This window comes from Thalassophryne amazonica, chromosome 2 (assembly GCF_902500255.1).
Source record: "Thalassophryne amazonica chromosome 2, fThaAma1.1, whole genome shotgun sequence".
In the NCBI taxonomy this organism is placed as follows: domain Eukaryota; kingdom Metazoa; phylum Chordata; class Actinopteri; order Batrachoidiformes; family Batrachoididae; genus Thalassophryne; species Thalassophryne amazonica.
In genome coordinates, this window is record NC_047104.1 from 4,116,928 (window position 1) to 4,133,698 (window position 16,771).

A 16,771-nucleotide genomic window follows, 5' to 3' on the forward strand; every position below is an offset into this window, starting at 1 on the left:
ACAGCTTTTGGATTTGAAAGCAAATTTAAAAGCATATTACACGTGCTATCAAGCAGGTTGCATCAATGAGACCTGCAGAACTTTCCACTCATGGACACAGAACTTAAGCACCAGGACACAGAGTGGGCGGAGCCTGAGAATGCACGTTATGATGATCACGTGCACAGCATCTTGTCAGAATTTGACAGGTGCTTCACTGACTTTGCCTCCAAAGAGTCTGTTGTCAGTTTTCTCTGTTTTCCATTTGAGGAAAATACAGATGTAGACTGTATTTCGCCCAAAGTGGCGTCACTCTTCAACCTGGATCCTCACACTGAAAAATGACACTGAGCTCAAATCCAGAGCAACACCTGACATGAATGTCCAAATCTGGACTCTAATGCAGACAGAGCGTCTGAGTGCCTGATTACGGCAGCACTCAGCTCCGACTGTCCGGACTACGAGAGACCAGCTTCCTCCTCTCGGGGCCAGAAGTCCCACTAATGTAGGGAACGACTTTTCCAACTTGAGGACAGTCCGAGACCTACTTGTTTTTATTCTTTTCCACCATGTTTGACTCTAACACATATTGATCAGCAAAATATGTTTGACTGTTATGAATGACCTCATGAAGTCACACAGCCTCAAAAACACGTTTAGACAGATGTTTGTTTACTTGGCTGTCAATCATCCCTCTGATGACTTTATTATTGTTTTGAGGTGTGATGCAGCCGATCGATCATATTGAGGATGACAACTTAAAACGTGGAAGAAATCAACGCTTTAATTTCCTGCACCCCCCCCCCCCCCCCAAACCACCTACAGCTGGTTTCGAGTTCACATGTGAGAAGAAAAACAATTGACTGTTTTCATTATTTAGTCGTCTTATGAAATATGTCTTACGAGTGCAGCTGATCATCAGCTGATTTACTGTGAATGTAGGTTTTTTTTTTGTATTATTAAATATATAGTTTGCCTCATCACATAGATCCTCATCCTCAGATGATCTAATTTTAATGTCAAATCATGTTTTCAGATGTGACAAACAAAACTGAGCCAGTTTGAAAAACCAAAATGGCGGCCTTAACCTTCAAACTAATTTGGCGAGGAGTGTGAACGCTTCACTCTAAAAGTTGCATCATTTTGATGAGAGACGCCCGAAGCCTTTTGTTCAGGATCCTTCAGCGAACTCACAACTACTTACAAACCCTGAAAGTGCTGCAGGATGTGAAGACGTTTAATCCTCAAATCTTTACCTCCAGAAGGCAGAGCTTGTTTTGTTTTCTCGCTGCATTACACCGAATCTACAGAGTTATTCCGATTGTCAGTGATGTAGCGTCTCTTGATCCGCTGACCTACCATCAGATTTTTGGAATCAAAATTTCAACTTTGTTGGAAAGCGTTGCCGTGGTAACGGCACCTCTCAGTACCCACCAATGATCCAGATTCCTCAGAACCAGTTTGGGATTGATCCAATTCAACATTTCCCTGAGAATGACCAGAAACATGGGTTTTGAACTTTGACCCCATTATAAAGACTCTAAACGGTGCTTCAAGCTCGTTGGCATTAACGTGATGAACGGAATTAATTACAGGAAACGCGTCAGACTGAAGGAGAAGCGGCGGCGCAGCGTTACCTTCACAGCAGCGTCCGGCGATGACACTGAACTCACAAAACCAACAATTTGCTCTTCAAGCAAAAGTCAAAGGTGGAGCGGAGGTATCAGACCATCGTACACAAACAGCTTTATTGATCCATGAACTGTACATTTGTCATCAGTGCTCACAGCTTTTGCTACATACTTTGGTGTCGTTTGGTCGGAGCGACGATTTGCTCGTCCGTCGCTTCACAAAGTCAAAACGGTCCACGTGCCCCCGTTTGTCAGAATGCTGCCTTTTCTACAGCGGTACCACAACAGGCACTAACATCAATGGAAACCCAAGTGAGAGTCGGGCTCATAAGTATCTGGACACAGACGGACCGCCTGACGGTGGCGCTCTGTGGGAGTTCCCTCCTTCTGTATTAGACGGCGGTGCATCGTTTCGTTTTATTGAGGTTTTGGGAGCAATTAGTAGTCGTCTGTCAGCAAGACCATCCCTGGTTCCACGCCCACCGCGGTCCCGTCCTCTGTGCACCTCAGGAAGGACAGCCAGAGGAAGACTTGTGCACTGAGGTGACCTTCAACAAACGCCACCCCATTTCTGACAATTTTACAAGTTTGTCCAATTACTTTTGGTCCTTTGAGATGCTGCCACAGAAATCCCTGACATTTTGCGATCATCACCTGATTCAGGCACAATTCTCCCCTCATGATGCGCTTCTATCATTTGTCTGCAACTGTGTCCAGATACTTATGGACCTGACAAGCTTGTTCACTGTCCAAGTCTTGATCAGATACAAAGTCCCCAACAGTGCATTTTAAACCGTCCGACTTTAGACAGGAATCATTTCAACGCGTCTCCTGAAATCCAGAGACAAAAATGACACAAAGTTCACGTAGAGTTCAGAGGAACAACATTTATAGCTGAGTCGTCTCCTGGTTCAGGTCCTGCGGTCTCTCCGAGCCTCACGGTCCAACTCCTGGTTCAGGTCCTGCGGTCTCTCCGAGCCTCACGGTCCAACTCCTGGTTCAGGTCCTGCGGTCTCTCCGAGCCTCACGGTCCGACTCCTGGTTCAGGTCCTGCGGTCTCTCCGAGCCTCACGGTCCGACTCCTGGTTCATGTCCTGCGGTCTCTCCGAGCCTCACGGTCCGACTCCTGGTTCATGTCCTGCGGTCTCTCCGAGCCTCACGGTCCAACTCCTGGTTCAGGTCCTGCGGTCTCTCCGAGCCTCACGGTCCAACTCCTGGTTCAGGTCCTGCGGTCTCTCCGAGCCTCACGGTCCAACTCCTGGTTCAGGTCCCGCGGTCTCTCTGAGCCTCACGGTCTGACTCGGACCGTGCCGACAAACAGTGCAGCAGATTTCTGTTTTGTTTAGTTTTTTTTTTACACGTCTGAGTCCTTGTGTTTGAAAAGGTCACATGATGTACTTTCAGGAGACAGACGGCAGGAAAAATGTTTCACATATTTTCTGTTCTCGCTGTAAAACAGACGTCAAAAAAAAAAAAATCATCACAAGTACATCCAGGACTTGAAAATATATATTTAATATAAAATGTCTTATTTAATCCGATATGTACATTTTTTTCACAAGATGCCTGTGAACCAGTGAAGCTCCGCTTCGTTGGGCTTCAACAAAAAAATAAAAAAAAATATATGGTCAGGAACTCAAAAAAAAAAAAAAAAAAAAATCCAGACAAGAAGGTATTTCCAGCTGAAGAGTCGATATTCCTTCAGCCGTAGAAAGTTCTGTGGTCTCAGTAGAAGCTTGTTTAGTAAATGACCTCATAGACTGTGGCCTTCTTGTCTCCAGATCCCGTCACGATGTATTTGTCGTCAGCTGAGATGTCGCAGCTCAGGACCGACGACGACTCCTTTGACTGAAGAGCAAAAAAAACAAAAACAGTTAAGTCTTTAAATGTGCTTTAAATTTAATACGTATTTCAAAGGTTAAAGCTGTACGGCCTCTGGGTTTCTCAGATTTAAGTCAGAAGATAAATGAGGAGGGTTGCGTCAGGAAGGGCATCCGGCGTAAAACAAGCCAACCCAACTATGCAGACTCAGAATGGAATTCCCATACCGGATCGGTCGCGGCCCGGGTTAACAACGTCCGCCACAGGTGCTATTGCCCAACAGGGTGCCGGTGGAAATTGGGCTACTGCTGGGCGAAGACGACGAAGAAGAGGAGGAAAATGCTGCCACGAACAGCGGGAGAAGAAGAAAACTAGAAGGGTGGAAATGGGAGTGGGGACTTTGAATGTTGATAGTATGATTGGTAAAGGGAGAGAGCTGGCTGATATGATGGAGAGGAGAAAGGTAGACATATTGTGTGTGCAAGAGACCAAGTGGAAGGGAAGTAAGAGCAGGAGCATCGGCGGTGGGTACAAGTTGTTGTACCATGGTGAGGACAGGAAGAGAAATGGTGTTGGGGTCATTTTAAAGGAAGAGTATGTTAAAAGTGTGTTGGAGGTTAAGCGAGTGTCTGACAGGGTGATGAGTGTGAAGTTGGAAATTGAAGGGTTGATGATGAATATCATCAGTGCATATGCCCCAGAGGTAGGTTGTGAGATGAAGGAGAAAGAAGATTTCTGGAGTGAGTTAGATGAGGTGGTGGAGAGTGTGCCCAAGCATGAAAGAGTGGTGATAGGAGCAGACTTCAATGAGCATGTTGGTGAAGGGAACAGAGGTGATGAGGAAGTAATGGGTAGATATGGTATCAAGGATAGGAATGGGGAAGGACAGATGGTAGTTGGTTTTGTAAAAAGGATGGAAATGGCTGTTGTGAAGACCTACTTTAAGAAAAGAGAGGAGCACAGGGTGACATATAAGAGTGGAGGAAGGTGCACACAGGTGGACTACATTCTTTATAGGAGATGCAAGCTAAAAGAAATCACAGACTGTAAGGTGGTAGCAGGAGAGAGTGTCACTAGACAGCATAGGATGGTTGTTTGTAGGATGACTTTAGAGGTAAAGAAGAAGAAGAGAGTGAGAGCTCAACAAAGGATCAGATGGTGGAAGCTGAAGGAGGAAGACTGTTGTGTGAAATGTAGCGAGCAGGTGAGAGAAGCACTAGTTGGAGGGGAAGCAATTTTGGACAACTGGAAAAGTACTGCAGATGTGGTGAGGGAGACAGCTAGGGCAGTACTGGGTATGACATCTGGACAGTGGAAGGAAGACAAGGAGACTTGGTGGTGGAATGAAGAGGTCCAGGAAAGCATAAGGAGAAAGAGGTTGGCAAAAAAGTTTTGGGATAGTCGGAGAGATGAAGAAAGTAGACAGGAGTACAAGGAGATGCGGTGTAAGGCGAGAAGAGAAGTGGCAAAAGCAAAGGAAAAGGCATATTGCGAGCTGTACAAGAAGTTGAATAGTAAGGAAGGCGAAAAGGACTTGTACCGATTGGCCAGACAAAGGGACAGAGCTGGAAAGGATGTGCAGCAGGTTAGGGTGGTAAAAGATGCACATGGTAATGTGCTGACAAGTGAGGAGTGTGTGCTGAGAAGGTGGAGGGAATATTTTGAAGAGTTGATGAATAAAGAAAATGAGCGAGAGAAAAGGCTGGATGATGTGGTGAGAGTAAATCAGGAAGTAAAAGAGATTAGCAAGGAAGAAGTGAGGGCTGCTATGAAGAGGATGAAGATTGGAAAGGCAGTTGGTCCAGATGACATTCCAATGGAGGCATGGAAATGTCTAGGAGAGATGGCAGTAGAGTTTCTAACCAGATTGTTTAATAAAATCTTGGAAAGTGAGAGGATGCCTGAGGAGTGGAGACGAAGTGTGCTGGTTCCTATTTCAAGAACAAGGGTGATGTGCAGAGCTGCAGTAACTACAGAGGCATAAAGCTGATCAGCAACAGCATGAAGTTATAGGAAAGAGTAGTAGAAGCTAGGCTTAGAAAACAGGTGAAGATCTGTGAGCAGCAATATGGTTTCATGCCGAGAAAGAGCACTACAGATGCAATGTTTGCTCTGAGAATACTGTTGGAAAAGTACAGAGAAGGACAGAAAGAGTTACATTGTGTGTTTGTGGACTTAGAAAAAGCTTATGATAGGGTGCCAAGAGAAGAGTTGTGGCATTGTATGAGTCTGGAGTGACAGAGAAGTATGTTAGGGTAGTGCAGGACATGTACAAGAATAGTGTGACAGCGGTGAGATGCGCAGTCGGAATGACAGACTCATTCAAGATGGAGGTGGGATTACACCAAGGATCAGCTCTGAGTCCTTTCTTGTTTGCAGTGGTGATGGACAGGTTGACAGATGAGATCAGACAGGAATCACCCTGGACTATGATGTTTGCAGATGACATTGTGATCTGTAGTGAGAGTAGAGAGCAAGTTGAGTCTAGTCTGGAGAAGTGGAGATATGCTTTGGAGAGAAGGGGAATGAAAGTCAGTAGAAGCAAGACTGAGTACATGTGTGTGAACGAGAGGGAGCCCAGTGGAATAGTGCAGTTACAAGGAGTAGAAGTGGTGAAAGTAGATGAGTTTAAATATTTGGGGTCAACTGTTCAAAGTAATGGAGAGTGTGGTAGAGAGGTGAAGAAGAGAGTGCAGGCAGGGTGGAGTGGGTGGAGAAAGGTGGCAGGAGTGATTTGTGACCGAACAATATCAGCAAGACTGAAGGAGAAAGTTTACAAAACAGTAGTGAGACCAGCTATGTTGTATGGTTTAGAGACAGTGGCACTAACAAAAAGACAGGACGCAGAGCTGGAGGTGGCAGAGCTGAAGATGTTGAGATTCTCTTTGGGAGTGACAAGAATGGACAAGATTAGGAATGAACATATCGGAGGGACAGCTCAGGTGGGACGATTTGGAGACAAAGTGAGAGAGGCGAGATTGAGATGGTTTGGACATGTGCAGAGGAGGGACCCAGGGTATATAGGGAGAAGGATGCTGAGGATGGAGCCACCAGGCAGGAGGAGAAGAGGGAGACCAAAGAGGTTTATGAATGTGCTGAGAGAGGACATGCAGGTGGTTGGTGTGACAGAGGAAGATACAGAGGACAGGGTGAGATGGAAATGATTGATCTGCTGTGGCGACCCCTAACTGGAACAGCCGAAAGACAAAGAAGAAGAATGTAAGTACATGATATAATTGTAAATACGTTAAAAATACATGGATGACACAAGAAAGTGAAAACACTTATTTCCATTGTGGTCAAATGACGATCAAATGACAAATTAAATTAAAAATCAAATGACAAAATAAAACAAGTAAAAGTGAAACAAATATTAATAATACTGATAATAACAATAAAAATAATAATAGTGTGTATATGATAACAAGAACCTCTCATCACTCACTCACCTTCAACCTCCTGGATTGGGTCATGGAGGCAACAGCTCCAGCAGGAGACCCCAGGCTTCCCTTTCCCGTGTCACACTGACCACCTCTGACTGGGGGATCCCGAGGTGTTCCCAGGCTGGTGTGGAGATATAATCTCTCCATCTAGTCCTGGGTCTTCCCCAGGGTCTCCTCCCAGATGGACGTGTCTGGAACACCTCCCTACGGAGGCACCCAGGAGGCATCCTTACCAGATGCCCGAACCACCTCAGCTGGCTCCTTTCACCACGAAAGAGCAGCAACTCTACTCAGAGCTCCTTACAGATGATTGAACTTCTCAACCTATCTCTAAGGGAGACACCAGCCACCCTCCTGAGGAAGCCCATTTTGACCACTTGTACCCGCAATATAGTTCTTTCAGCCATGAGTCATGACCCAACTCTCATGACCATAGGTGAGAGTAGGAACGAAGATTGACCAGTAGATCGAGAGTTTCACCTTTTGGCTCAGCTCCCTTTTCGTCACAACAGTACAGTAGAGCGAATACAACACCGCCCCTGCTGCACTGATTCTCTGGCCAATCTCACGCTCCATCGTCCCCTCACTCATGAACAAGACCCGAGGTACTTGAACTCCTTCACTTGGGGCAAGACCTCAATCTCTACCTGGAGTAGGCAATCCATCCAACCATGGCCTCATATTTAGAGGTGCTGATCCTCATCCCAGCCGCTTCACACTCTGCTGTGAACCAATCCAGTGAGCGTTGTAGGTCACAGGCTGGTAAAGTCAACAGGAACACATCATCTGCAAAAAGCAGTGATGAGACCCTGAGCCCACCAAACTGGAAACCCTCCTCCCCCCAACTACGCCTTGATATCCTGTCTATGAATATCACAAACAGGACTGGCGACAAGGCACAACCCTGGCGGAAGCCAACCTCCACCGGAAATGAGTCTGACTTACTGCCGAGCACCCGAACACAGCTCTTGCTTTATGAGTACAGAGACTGACCCCACAGTATCTCCTGGGGTACCAGATCATACACCTTCTCCAAGTCCACAAAACACATGTAGACTGGATGGGCGTACTCCCAGGCTCCCTCCAGGATCTGTGTGAGAGTGAAGAGCTGGTCGGTTGTTCCATGACCAGGACGGAACCCGCACTGTTCCTCTTCAATCAGAAGTTCGACTATTTAAAGCACTCGACACAAACAACAGCTTTATTATTGAGAACTTGTTTTGTGTGTTCGTGTCGCGTTGGCGTTCCTTGTCAATACAACCAGCTAACGTGGTTAAATGAGCATAAAGCTGATGGTTAAAGTGGCTCAACAAGTTTATCTGTGCACTCATTTACTCACAGTCACACCAACAAAAAGAAAAAAAATGGACGCATCCCTTTTACTAAACTGCTAAAAGTAACCAGCATGAGTTACCTGGAATATACTGGCGCCGTAAGGAGTCCGCCACGCGTTCAGCAGGTTGTCTTTGCCCGTGCTCACAAACCATTTACCTGGAAACAAACACAACAAACTCAACAAACGCCACACCACTGAGTGAGTGAGTTAGTTAGTTGGTTGGTTAATCAGCCACTGACTGCTCAGCTGACAAACTGGTTAACAGTTGAACAGTTAACAGCTGAACTGGCGATTTTGGACCAAAGTGAGAATAAAATGTAACCCGAGTGAATCCTGAGTGGTTCCAAATGTGAGGACTCAGTAATCCATCAGGGTTTAAGTTCTCCTAAACTGGTTCTCCCTAACTGGTTCTTAGTTCAGACACTTTCAGTTTTCAAATCATGACTGAAATATACAATTGTAATTTCTTCCGAACTTGGTCCACTTTTGTGCCTAAAAGCAAAAGTGTCAGTTCTTAACGTCAATATGGATCACCTGGTTCCACCTGAAACACCAAGTGCAGGTTCAGAGGGAGACAACCACTACTGGTCCCAGATACAGGGTCACGACCCGTCACTGTGGACCATCCACTTCACGTCCTCACACTCATATCCTTTACTTTTTATATGTTTTCTGTCCATAAAATTCAGATTTCACTGATACTTTGACATTTAAATCTGGTTTGTCCAAAGACCGGTATTTGTAGAAAACTAGTCCCTGTGGTGGGAACGCGTGGACCGAAAACCAGCGTCACGTCTCACAACAAACCTTCCCATCTTCTATCCGCGGCTGTGCAGAAATCAGAACTGAATCAGGAGCAACTCCTGAATTTTGATTCAGTTCCTGAGTTCTGGGTGCAGAGTCACAATTCTAATTCCTGAGTTCTGTGCTGCGCCGCTTTCCTAAAAGATTTTAAAAGTTTCTTTTGGTGCTCGTGTTGGTGGATCAGCACGGGATCTTACCACAGTAGGCGAACTTCAGTGAGAGGACGCAGCTTTCGTGCAGGTGCAGCTGGTACTTGTCTGGCTTGGTGTGGTGGAGCACCTCCACGTTACTGCTCTCCATCCCCACTGCCAGCCACTCGCCGGTGGGACAGTAGCCCAAAGAGAAGATCTGCAAGGAGCCGGTGAGACAAAGAGAAGGTCAGCAAAAACACACACACACACACACACACACACACACACACACACACACACACACACACACACACAGACTCTTTAGCTATGAAGCCACCTGAAGGATGATCCAGTTTGCCCTCGAGGTGGAGCTTCTTCCACAGTCAAACACAACACCCTCCACTCTGTCCTTTCACAATAAAAGTCCAAAGCATACACTGCTGCTGACTAAACAAAATCATACTTTTGAGACTGTTTTTGTGTGGAGGTGGTTCACACACAAGTTCACGTTTCCAGGAACCACCTCTGCTGGAACGTGTTGGATGTTTTCGTCAGCTTCAGGTTAACCCACGAGTGAGTCACTAACTAGTAACAAACTCTGCATCCAAGAAGCTGTAAACAGGAGGGAGGGACGTCACAAACCTCCTGGAGATGAGACCCGCGCACGGTTTTAGTTTTTTAATGTTGCATATTTAAATGGTCTTCCTCAACGTCGTGCACATCGCAGTGACAAATAACATATCGGGTAACTGACATTATTGGAAGGCTTTATTTTCTCAAACAAGCCTGTTTACCTGCTAAACTAGTTAAACCAGTTAATGCAAATTCAGTTTTGGCCCAGTTTACATTCTAGTAAAGCCAAATTTTAGAAAATTACTGTATCTGTGTGTCGGAGAGCCGGGGGTGCGCCACACATAATTCTGCCTCAAAGGCATCCGACATGATGCTCGTCGGAACGTCCGTCCTTCAAATATGTTTCATTAAAATGTCTGATTTAATCTCAAATAAACTCACCCATTTAGTGCCAAACCTCCTGCTGTCTGTAAACTATCAAACTGACATCACTGTCAAGAGACTTAAAACAAAATAAAATAATAATAATAAATTGCATTCATGGGTAAAATAATTCATGAATTTAAAAAAAATCCTCTGTGCAAAATAAGTTACTGTGGGTCACATCATACATTTACAGAACTCAGGAAAAAGCCGTGCATACTGATGACATCATCACAGGGAAAACCTGAAAACTTCATTATTCTTTGATTTTTTTTTTTTACAGTGTGTTGGGGTCACAAACTTAATTTAATTTAGGGTGTGTCTTTAAGCTACTTTCATTAAAAAGGGCGATGCTCAGGTGCAGGGGTGATGTTCGGGGGCATTCAAACGCATGCATACGGTACATTGAGGAGTCCAGTTAAATAATAAAAAATGTCTAAGCATTTTCATGGATGCTTAAAATGAAAGAAAAAAAAAAAAGACAGCAATCCAAAGTCTTGGTAAATTAAAAGACAGCAACTACTCGCGGTGAAGCAGAAGGGGGGGGTCTGCATTTTGGTGCATTATTTGGATTAAATTTGGACTTGAAACAGCTGTTAAATTTCTCTTGTGATCTTGAAAATGTGCGTGGAGAGCCTGAATGTGTACTACAATAAATGTTTCTTCTCAATGCATATTGTTTTGGATTGAACAGGGAGAAATAAAAAGTTGTAGTACTGTAGTGGAGACTACAGAAGGGGGGAAACTTTTGAAAATTTAAGCTAACAATTGGCCATTCTAGGGGTACCCAAAGGGGAAAAGCCAGGTACGACAGTCCAAGACCCTTCATCATGTCCAGAAGGCTGGAGAAGTTTGTTAAGTGGGCAATCTCATTCTGGGTTAGCCAGTACATGGCCCTCAGTGAAGCAGTCGGAGTCCATGAACATTTTTAAGTCAAGACTTAAAACCTATTTTTATTCTCTTTCTTATGAGTAGTTTTTATTTTGTTATGTTTTATTCTTTTACTTCTGTTTTTAATTAGGTATTTGAATTTTTGTATTTTTATTTATTTATTTAAATTTTTTATGTTGAACTGTTCTGTGTGAGGGACCTTGAGAGGGCTTTTGTTGTAATTTGGCGCTTTATAAGCTGATTAAATTTAAATTGAACAACATTTTATTGAGTCTTAAAGTAAGTAAATATGAAATTGGTTACTGGATCCTTAAATTCTGGACATAATAAACTACGTGGTGGATCCTTGATCTCTGGACATAAACAGAAATAAAATCTTAGTTTTTGTCAAAGCATTTCTTTCAGACATTATTAGTGGCATGAATGTATTTCCATACCTATGAGCTGCAGCTCTTACAGCTGTGCCGCAGGTCAGGTTCATAAAGAATGCAACACGTCTCATTTTGGGAGGAAAAAACGTTGTAGTCGATTGTAGTTTATTGTCTGTATTGCAACATTTGTAAGAGGTGTCATTTTATTTAAAGTGGCAATTCGTTGTGAAGTTATTAATTCCGAGCGGACTCTGTCTCGGCAGAGAGCCGCGCAGCGTTTGAAGCTTGTTTCTCGACTGCAACAAGACAAAAATCCCAGTTTGTGGCTTTAATCCACACAAAAATGACTCATGATATTTTAATGGCTTTTAGAGGGGTTAAGAAGCGAACTTACCGCTTCTGAAGAGCAGCGAATCAAAGAGCCACGAGCCATTGAATCGAAGCATTGCTTCGATTCATGCCTCAACCTGGAGTCGCGCTGCAGAAACGGTTGATTACAGACACTGTATTGAAAATCGTAACGATCCAAAATAAGTGTAACGGTCTAAAATTATAGCGTAAGAGGCCGTAACGCAAGTTTGTGCTACCTAGAACCCTGAACACACCACTATTTTATGATAAATTTCTCAGCGATTTGGAGTTTTTCCGCTAAAATACCATTTCATGGATTTGAGGAAATAAAAATGAATGTTTTGCTAGTTCTTTTAGACGGCGAGATTTTGCAAAAAGACGGAAATCCGTCCAAAGATGGCGAATAAGCATTTATGCATTTAACACTTTAGTGCTTGCATCAAAAGGTCAAAGGTCACATGACTTGTGATTGGCGTTAACATAAATTCTGAAGCGCAGTACTACACTGCCTCCTGTGGTCATCTCCTGCAGCACTCGCTGTGATATTCCAGACTAATCCCTAACAGTTGTCTATCGTCAAGCAAATTCGCACAATCCGCGCCGCGGCGAGTCCGTTTGTGCACCTGAGAGGTGAAGTCATGCTGCTGGAGCTGCCGTCCCTCTCTCAGGTCCCACGAGCGCACGGTGTTATCCAACCCTCCGGTCCACAGTTTGGTGCCATCGTGGGAGATGTCGATGCAGCTGGCGCCGTCTGTGTGGCCCTGGAACTGCCTGAAATGACACACGCTAAACGTCAGGAACAACAATACAAGCACAAAGTGCTTCATCACCGAACATCAGCACGAAACATTCAGAGTCTATCGGTGAACTCTGCAGGGGGACAAACGTGCGACAGCGACAGAACGTCTTTGGACCATGACGTGGAATCACAGAGTCTGACCTGCAGCTTGTCTCTGCATCGTCAGGAAACACGTCTCAAGAAAGTGTTTGTTCACTGGACCTCCAGAACACAATCAACACGTCTTGGCACAATTCCAGAAGATTTTTGAGTAACTCTGCAGTTGCTCCCCCCATCCAATTTTTGGACGAGTTTAAAACCAAAACTAAACAGGTGTGATGTGGAGAGACTCGGTGTGCTGCACTGACCTGACGAGGGTCTGGTTGTGGAGGTCCCACACTGCGATGTTCCCGTCTGAGCAGCAGGAGAAGCACACTTTGGCATCGGGGCTTATGGCCAGCGCGTAGCAGGCTGGCGCCGAGGACGTTAGCTCCGCCTTAATGCGAGGTGTCTGCGAGGCCAGATCCCAAATGGTCAGCGTGCTGGCCTCGCCCCCCACGATCAGGGTGCGGCCATCCGGCAACAGCTTGCACGAGCGGATATAATTGTCCCGGTTCTGCAGAGGACACAGAAATAAAGCAGCAATGAAACGATTCATCAAACCAAATAAAACTGCCTGCGTCGGTGTCTGCAGTCCACGCTGCTGGACAAAGACAGAGGACAAGGACTGTGGTGGATCCAGAAAGAAAAAAAAAAAAAAAAATAAATAAAATAAAATATATATATCAGCATCTGCATTTTGGTGCAGTAACACGCTGTAGAAAACCAGGTAATTTTGTTACAATGTCAAGGAATTAGGCTCGAGTCAAAGACATTTAATCAGTTAATCAGTAAATTAATCAGTTTATTGTTCGGTACTTATTTCCTGTTTATGTTCCGTGTAAAATAGCACAGAACCCAAACTGTCCAGTCTGGTGTAGGATGTGGCTCGAGCCGGACTGCTGAACGCGGCACAACAGAAGGAGCCAGATTTGAAAATCAAGTCTGAACGCTATCTGGCTAGAAACCAATCCAACCCCAGTGTGAACGGGGTCAAAGAGACACTTGAATGATTCAAATCCACAATTTGAACAACAACCATGTTGGGCTGCGTTTTGATGCTCAAGAAATCTGACTGAAGGTCAGTGATGGAATCAGACCGGAATGTTTACCGCCGCGGAGGCCGACATCCGAAATGAGTGAAAGAAAAACCAAACATAACCAACATTCTGTGGCTCAACAAACGGGACCAAACAGACCTACAACCAAATCCAACACAATACGGTGTCTCAGGGTCGTCTCTTGCTGGGCCACAACAGCTTGTGAATACCATCCACAAGGGATTTTTTGGGGGTTCGAATCCCCTCACTTCAGTCGCAGAGCATCACTCATGTTGGCTGAATTTTGAACAGTTAAAAAAAAAAAAATTGTGCAGCAACAAATTTTCTCTCTAAAGAGTCGCAAAGTCCTCACAGGCATCTGAGTCAGAAAGCGCACAACACGTGAGACAACCTGTGAGGGGGCAACCGCACACTTTTCCTGTTGTATGATTGGAGAAGCAGCAGATCCGAGTCCAGCAGCCTCCAGCCACGCAGCTCTGCAGTCGCTGTGCACGCACAGTCAGCAGTCAGGATGAGTCCTGTCCGGTGCTGGAGGAACCGAGCGGTCTGGATTTATCCTTTTTTTTTTTTTTTTTGAGGATCCCAACTGAAGTAATTTTAATGCTGTATTGTGTTATCCTCAGCAATTCGTGGAGAGGTGGCCATTCGAGTGTGTCCACAGGATTCCGGAGGCCGAGGAGAGAAGAACAGTCTGTTACTCTCCTGGACATCATTCAGCAGTCGGTGCGTTGTCGACATTTTACTTCCTGTCTCCCCTACCCCTCCGTGGAGCCACGCTGGGCTTTTTTGTAGTATTTAATATTATTTATTTATTATTTTGTTTCGTTATTATTTTCAGGGCTGTGCCATCCGTGGCTACAGTCTGGGGTTTTTCCACAGCCTCGTTTCACATAACAACAGTACTATAGCAGCCTATAGCCACCCTGAGGACTTTGTTCTGAAACATGTCATCATTTCAGCTGTTTCAAGTGGCATTCAACATTCGCGAGAGTACCACGTGGCATTCGAGTAGCACTTGCACTATGTACATGGACTACTCACGATTTTTGACCCTATTTTCGCTACCAGTCCGTGCAACATTCGGCCCACATTCAGGTGACATGTGCCAATGTGTCAGAAGTACCAATTCAATTCAGTGAGATTCCAACTGACAAATTGTCATTAAATCGCCGACTCTCCAGCAGCTGAGATACTTCCCTAAAACACGACCTACGACACAAACCTTTAGTTTGAATCTAATCCAGATTGGACCTTTGATCATTTACATTCCCATGTTTCTAACTGATCTTGAGCACAGCTTCTGAAGAAGATGAACCTTGATTACGGGACTGTCAATTAAAGCGTGCCTCACACCTGTTTGGTTCTGGTAGCTCATGGTTTCCGTCGCTATGACGCACGTGAACAGTAGCAACTAAAACCAGTTACCAGGCAGTCCAATTGGGAAACCGGGCTCTTGGTGCCAGGTTGGCTGATGTCCCAGATCTTGACACAACCTTTGCCCCCGGTGTAGACGTGCCGCGTGGGGTTGCTGATGGTGACGGCACACACCACCTCCCCGTGGCTCAGGGTGTTGATCTGGCGAGCGTGGCGTGGGATGCCTGGGCCTATTAGCGCATCCGGAGGGAAGGGCACAGGTTGCATCTGACCATCTGCACTCACATGGAAAGAATAAGCCCTGCAAGGACAGAAGGCGGGAAACTGCTCAGTTTGAGGAAAGATTTATTGACAGTCTTCATTTAATTACAAATGAGCAATTTAAACAAACAGGACAATCCAGAATTATCTGGAAAAAAAATCTGGCAGTTATACAATTATAACATTTATGTACTTGAATAATTTCACCAACATGCTGTTATTAAAACAACTACATAAAAATCATTCAAATAAATGACATTAATGAGGTTTTATAACGATGTAATTCCATCAACAAACTGTTATTGGATCTTTACAGGACGAAATACAATTTGAGTTTTAATGTGACAGAATTAAAAAAAAAATGTTTCAATTTAACCTGGTATTAAAACTGCAGTCCAAAAAGGCAACTGCGGACACTTACGGTTTTCCTCCGGAAATCGACGTGAGGCTAGCTGGTAAACCCGGAGCTCTCATATGGGGATGAGGATCAAACCCTGCCTGCAATAAGGAACATGTGCTAAACGTTAGCGTACGTCTGCGGTAGGCTAATATTCAGACTACAAACTACAATTCGCCTCATGCCGCGGAAATGCTGCCATCATTTCCAGGCAAATCCATTGGGGGAAAAAGAAAAGAAAAACCAAAACAGGCTCATTTTCAGTGCACCGCTACAACATCCCGCTCGCTAACGCTAATGAAAGCCTGGGATATTTTCAAACACAGAGATACGTTTTGGGGGCGGCTTTGTTGTAAGGCTTCTGAGACATCAAAGGGAGGCAGTGAGGTGCCTTCATTATGTACGAACAAGCTGCAGCCGGCAAGGAAGAAAGCACCGCCGCGCTAACGGGGAGAAAACGCCTTCATTTCCCAGAAAGGTTCTAACAGCTGTGGTGGCACATTCAGTACGGAGGGAAACAGCGAGATCCAAAAATATATGGACAGTGACAGTGTTTCTATTATATTCGTCGTCAATAGCAGCACGTAAGAATACAGGCTTAAAAGTTTGAGTTGAGCGTAAACATGGTAGCGTGAGCTCCCCTCAGTATGTCACTTCCAAATAAGCAGATAAAACCTCGAGAGCAGTGATTCCCAAAGTGTGTGCCACAGCCCCCCTAGTGGTCTGTGAAGACACTGCACATGGACAGTGAGAGGTCATGAAAAAAGAAGTGAACACAGACAGAATGGTGGATGACAGACGGGTTTTATCTGCTGGAATTTGATTTTCCAGCTGGCTTGGGAATGCTACGCTCATGTTAGCTACAAACAATGGTGACACGCGGTTATTTTTGTTGCTCTCGGGGGCTGCATGCTAACATCTCTGTAAGATGTCTGTAAATGACTTCAGAGATGTTGTCTGGTTACAAAAAAAGTGTTTTCAGATTTAGAATCGCTTATTTCTCGCTAACTTTCATAAAATAAATGAAAAACATATTAGACTGATCAG

The 16,771-nt window shown here is 44.8% G+C and overlaps 1 protein-coding gene across 3 annotated transcripts in view; it reads right to left on the minus strand.

Moving 5' to 3' along the window:
* Nucleotides 1-2,947: 2,947 nt before the first annotated feature.
* LOC117521784 (transducin-like enhancer protein 3-B) overlaps nucleotides 2,948-16,771 on the minus strand; it is a 130,323-nt gene continuing 116,499 nt past the window's right edge. For all 3 annotated transcript variants that reach the window (XM_034183129.1, XM_034183136.1, XM_034183145.1), the window contains 7 exons: nucleotides 15,749-15,825; nucleotides 15,118-15,367; nucleotides 12,901-13,148; nucleotides 12,378-12,525; nucleotides 9,212-9,362; nucleotides 8,289-8,365; nucleotides 2,948-3,458 (listed from right to left, as the gene is read on the minus strand). In XM_034183129.1, coding sequence (XP_034039020.1) covers nucleotides 3,351-3,458; nucleotides 8,289-8,365; nucleotides 9,212-9,362; nucleotides 12,378-12,525; nucleotides 12,901-13,148; nucleotides 15,118-15,367; nucleotides 15,749-15,825 — 1,059 coding nt within the window. In that variant the 3' untranslated portion in view covers nucleotides 2,948-3,350. The remainder of the gene's footprint in view (nucleotides 3,459-8,288; nucleotides 8,366-9,211; nucleotides 9,363-12,377; nucleotides 12,526-12,900; nucleotides 13,149-15,117; nucleotides 15,368-15,748; nucleotides 15,826-16,771) is intronic.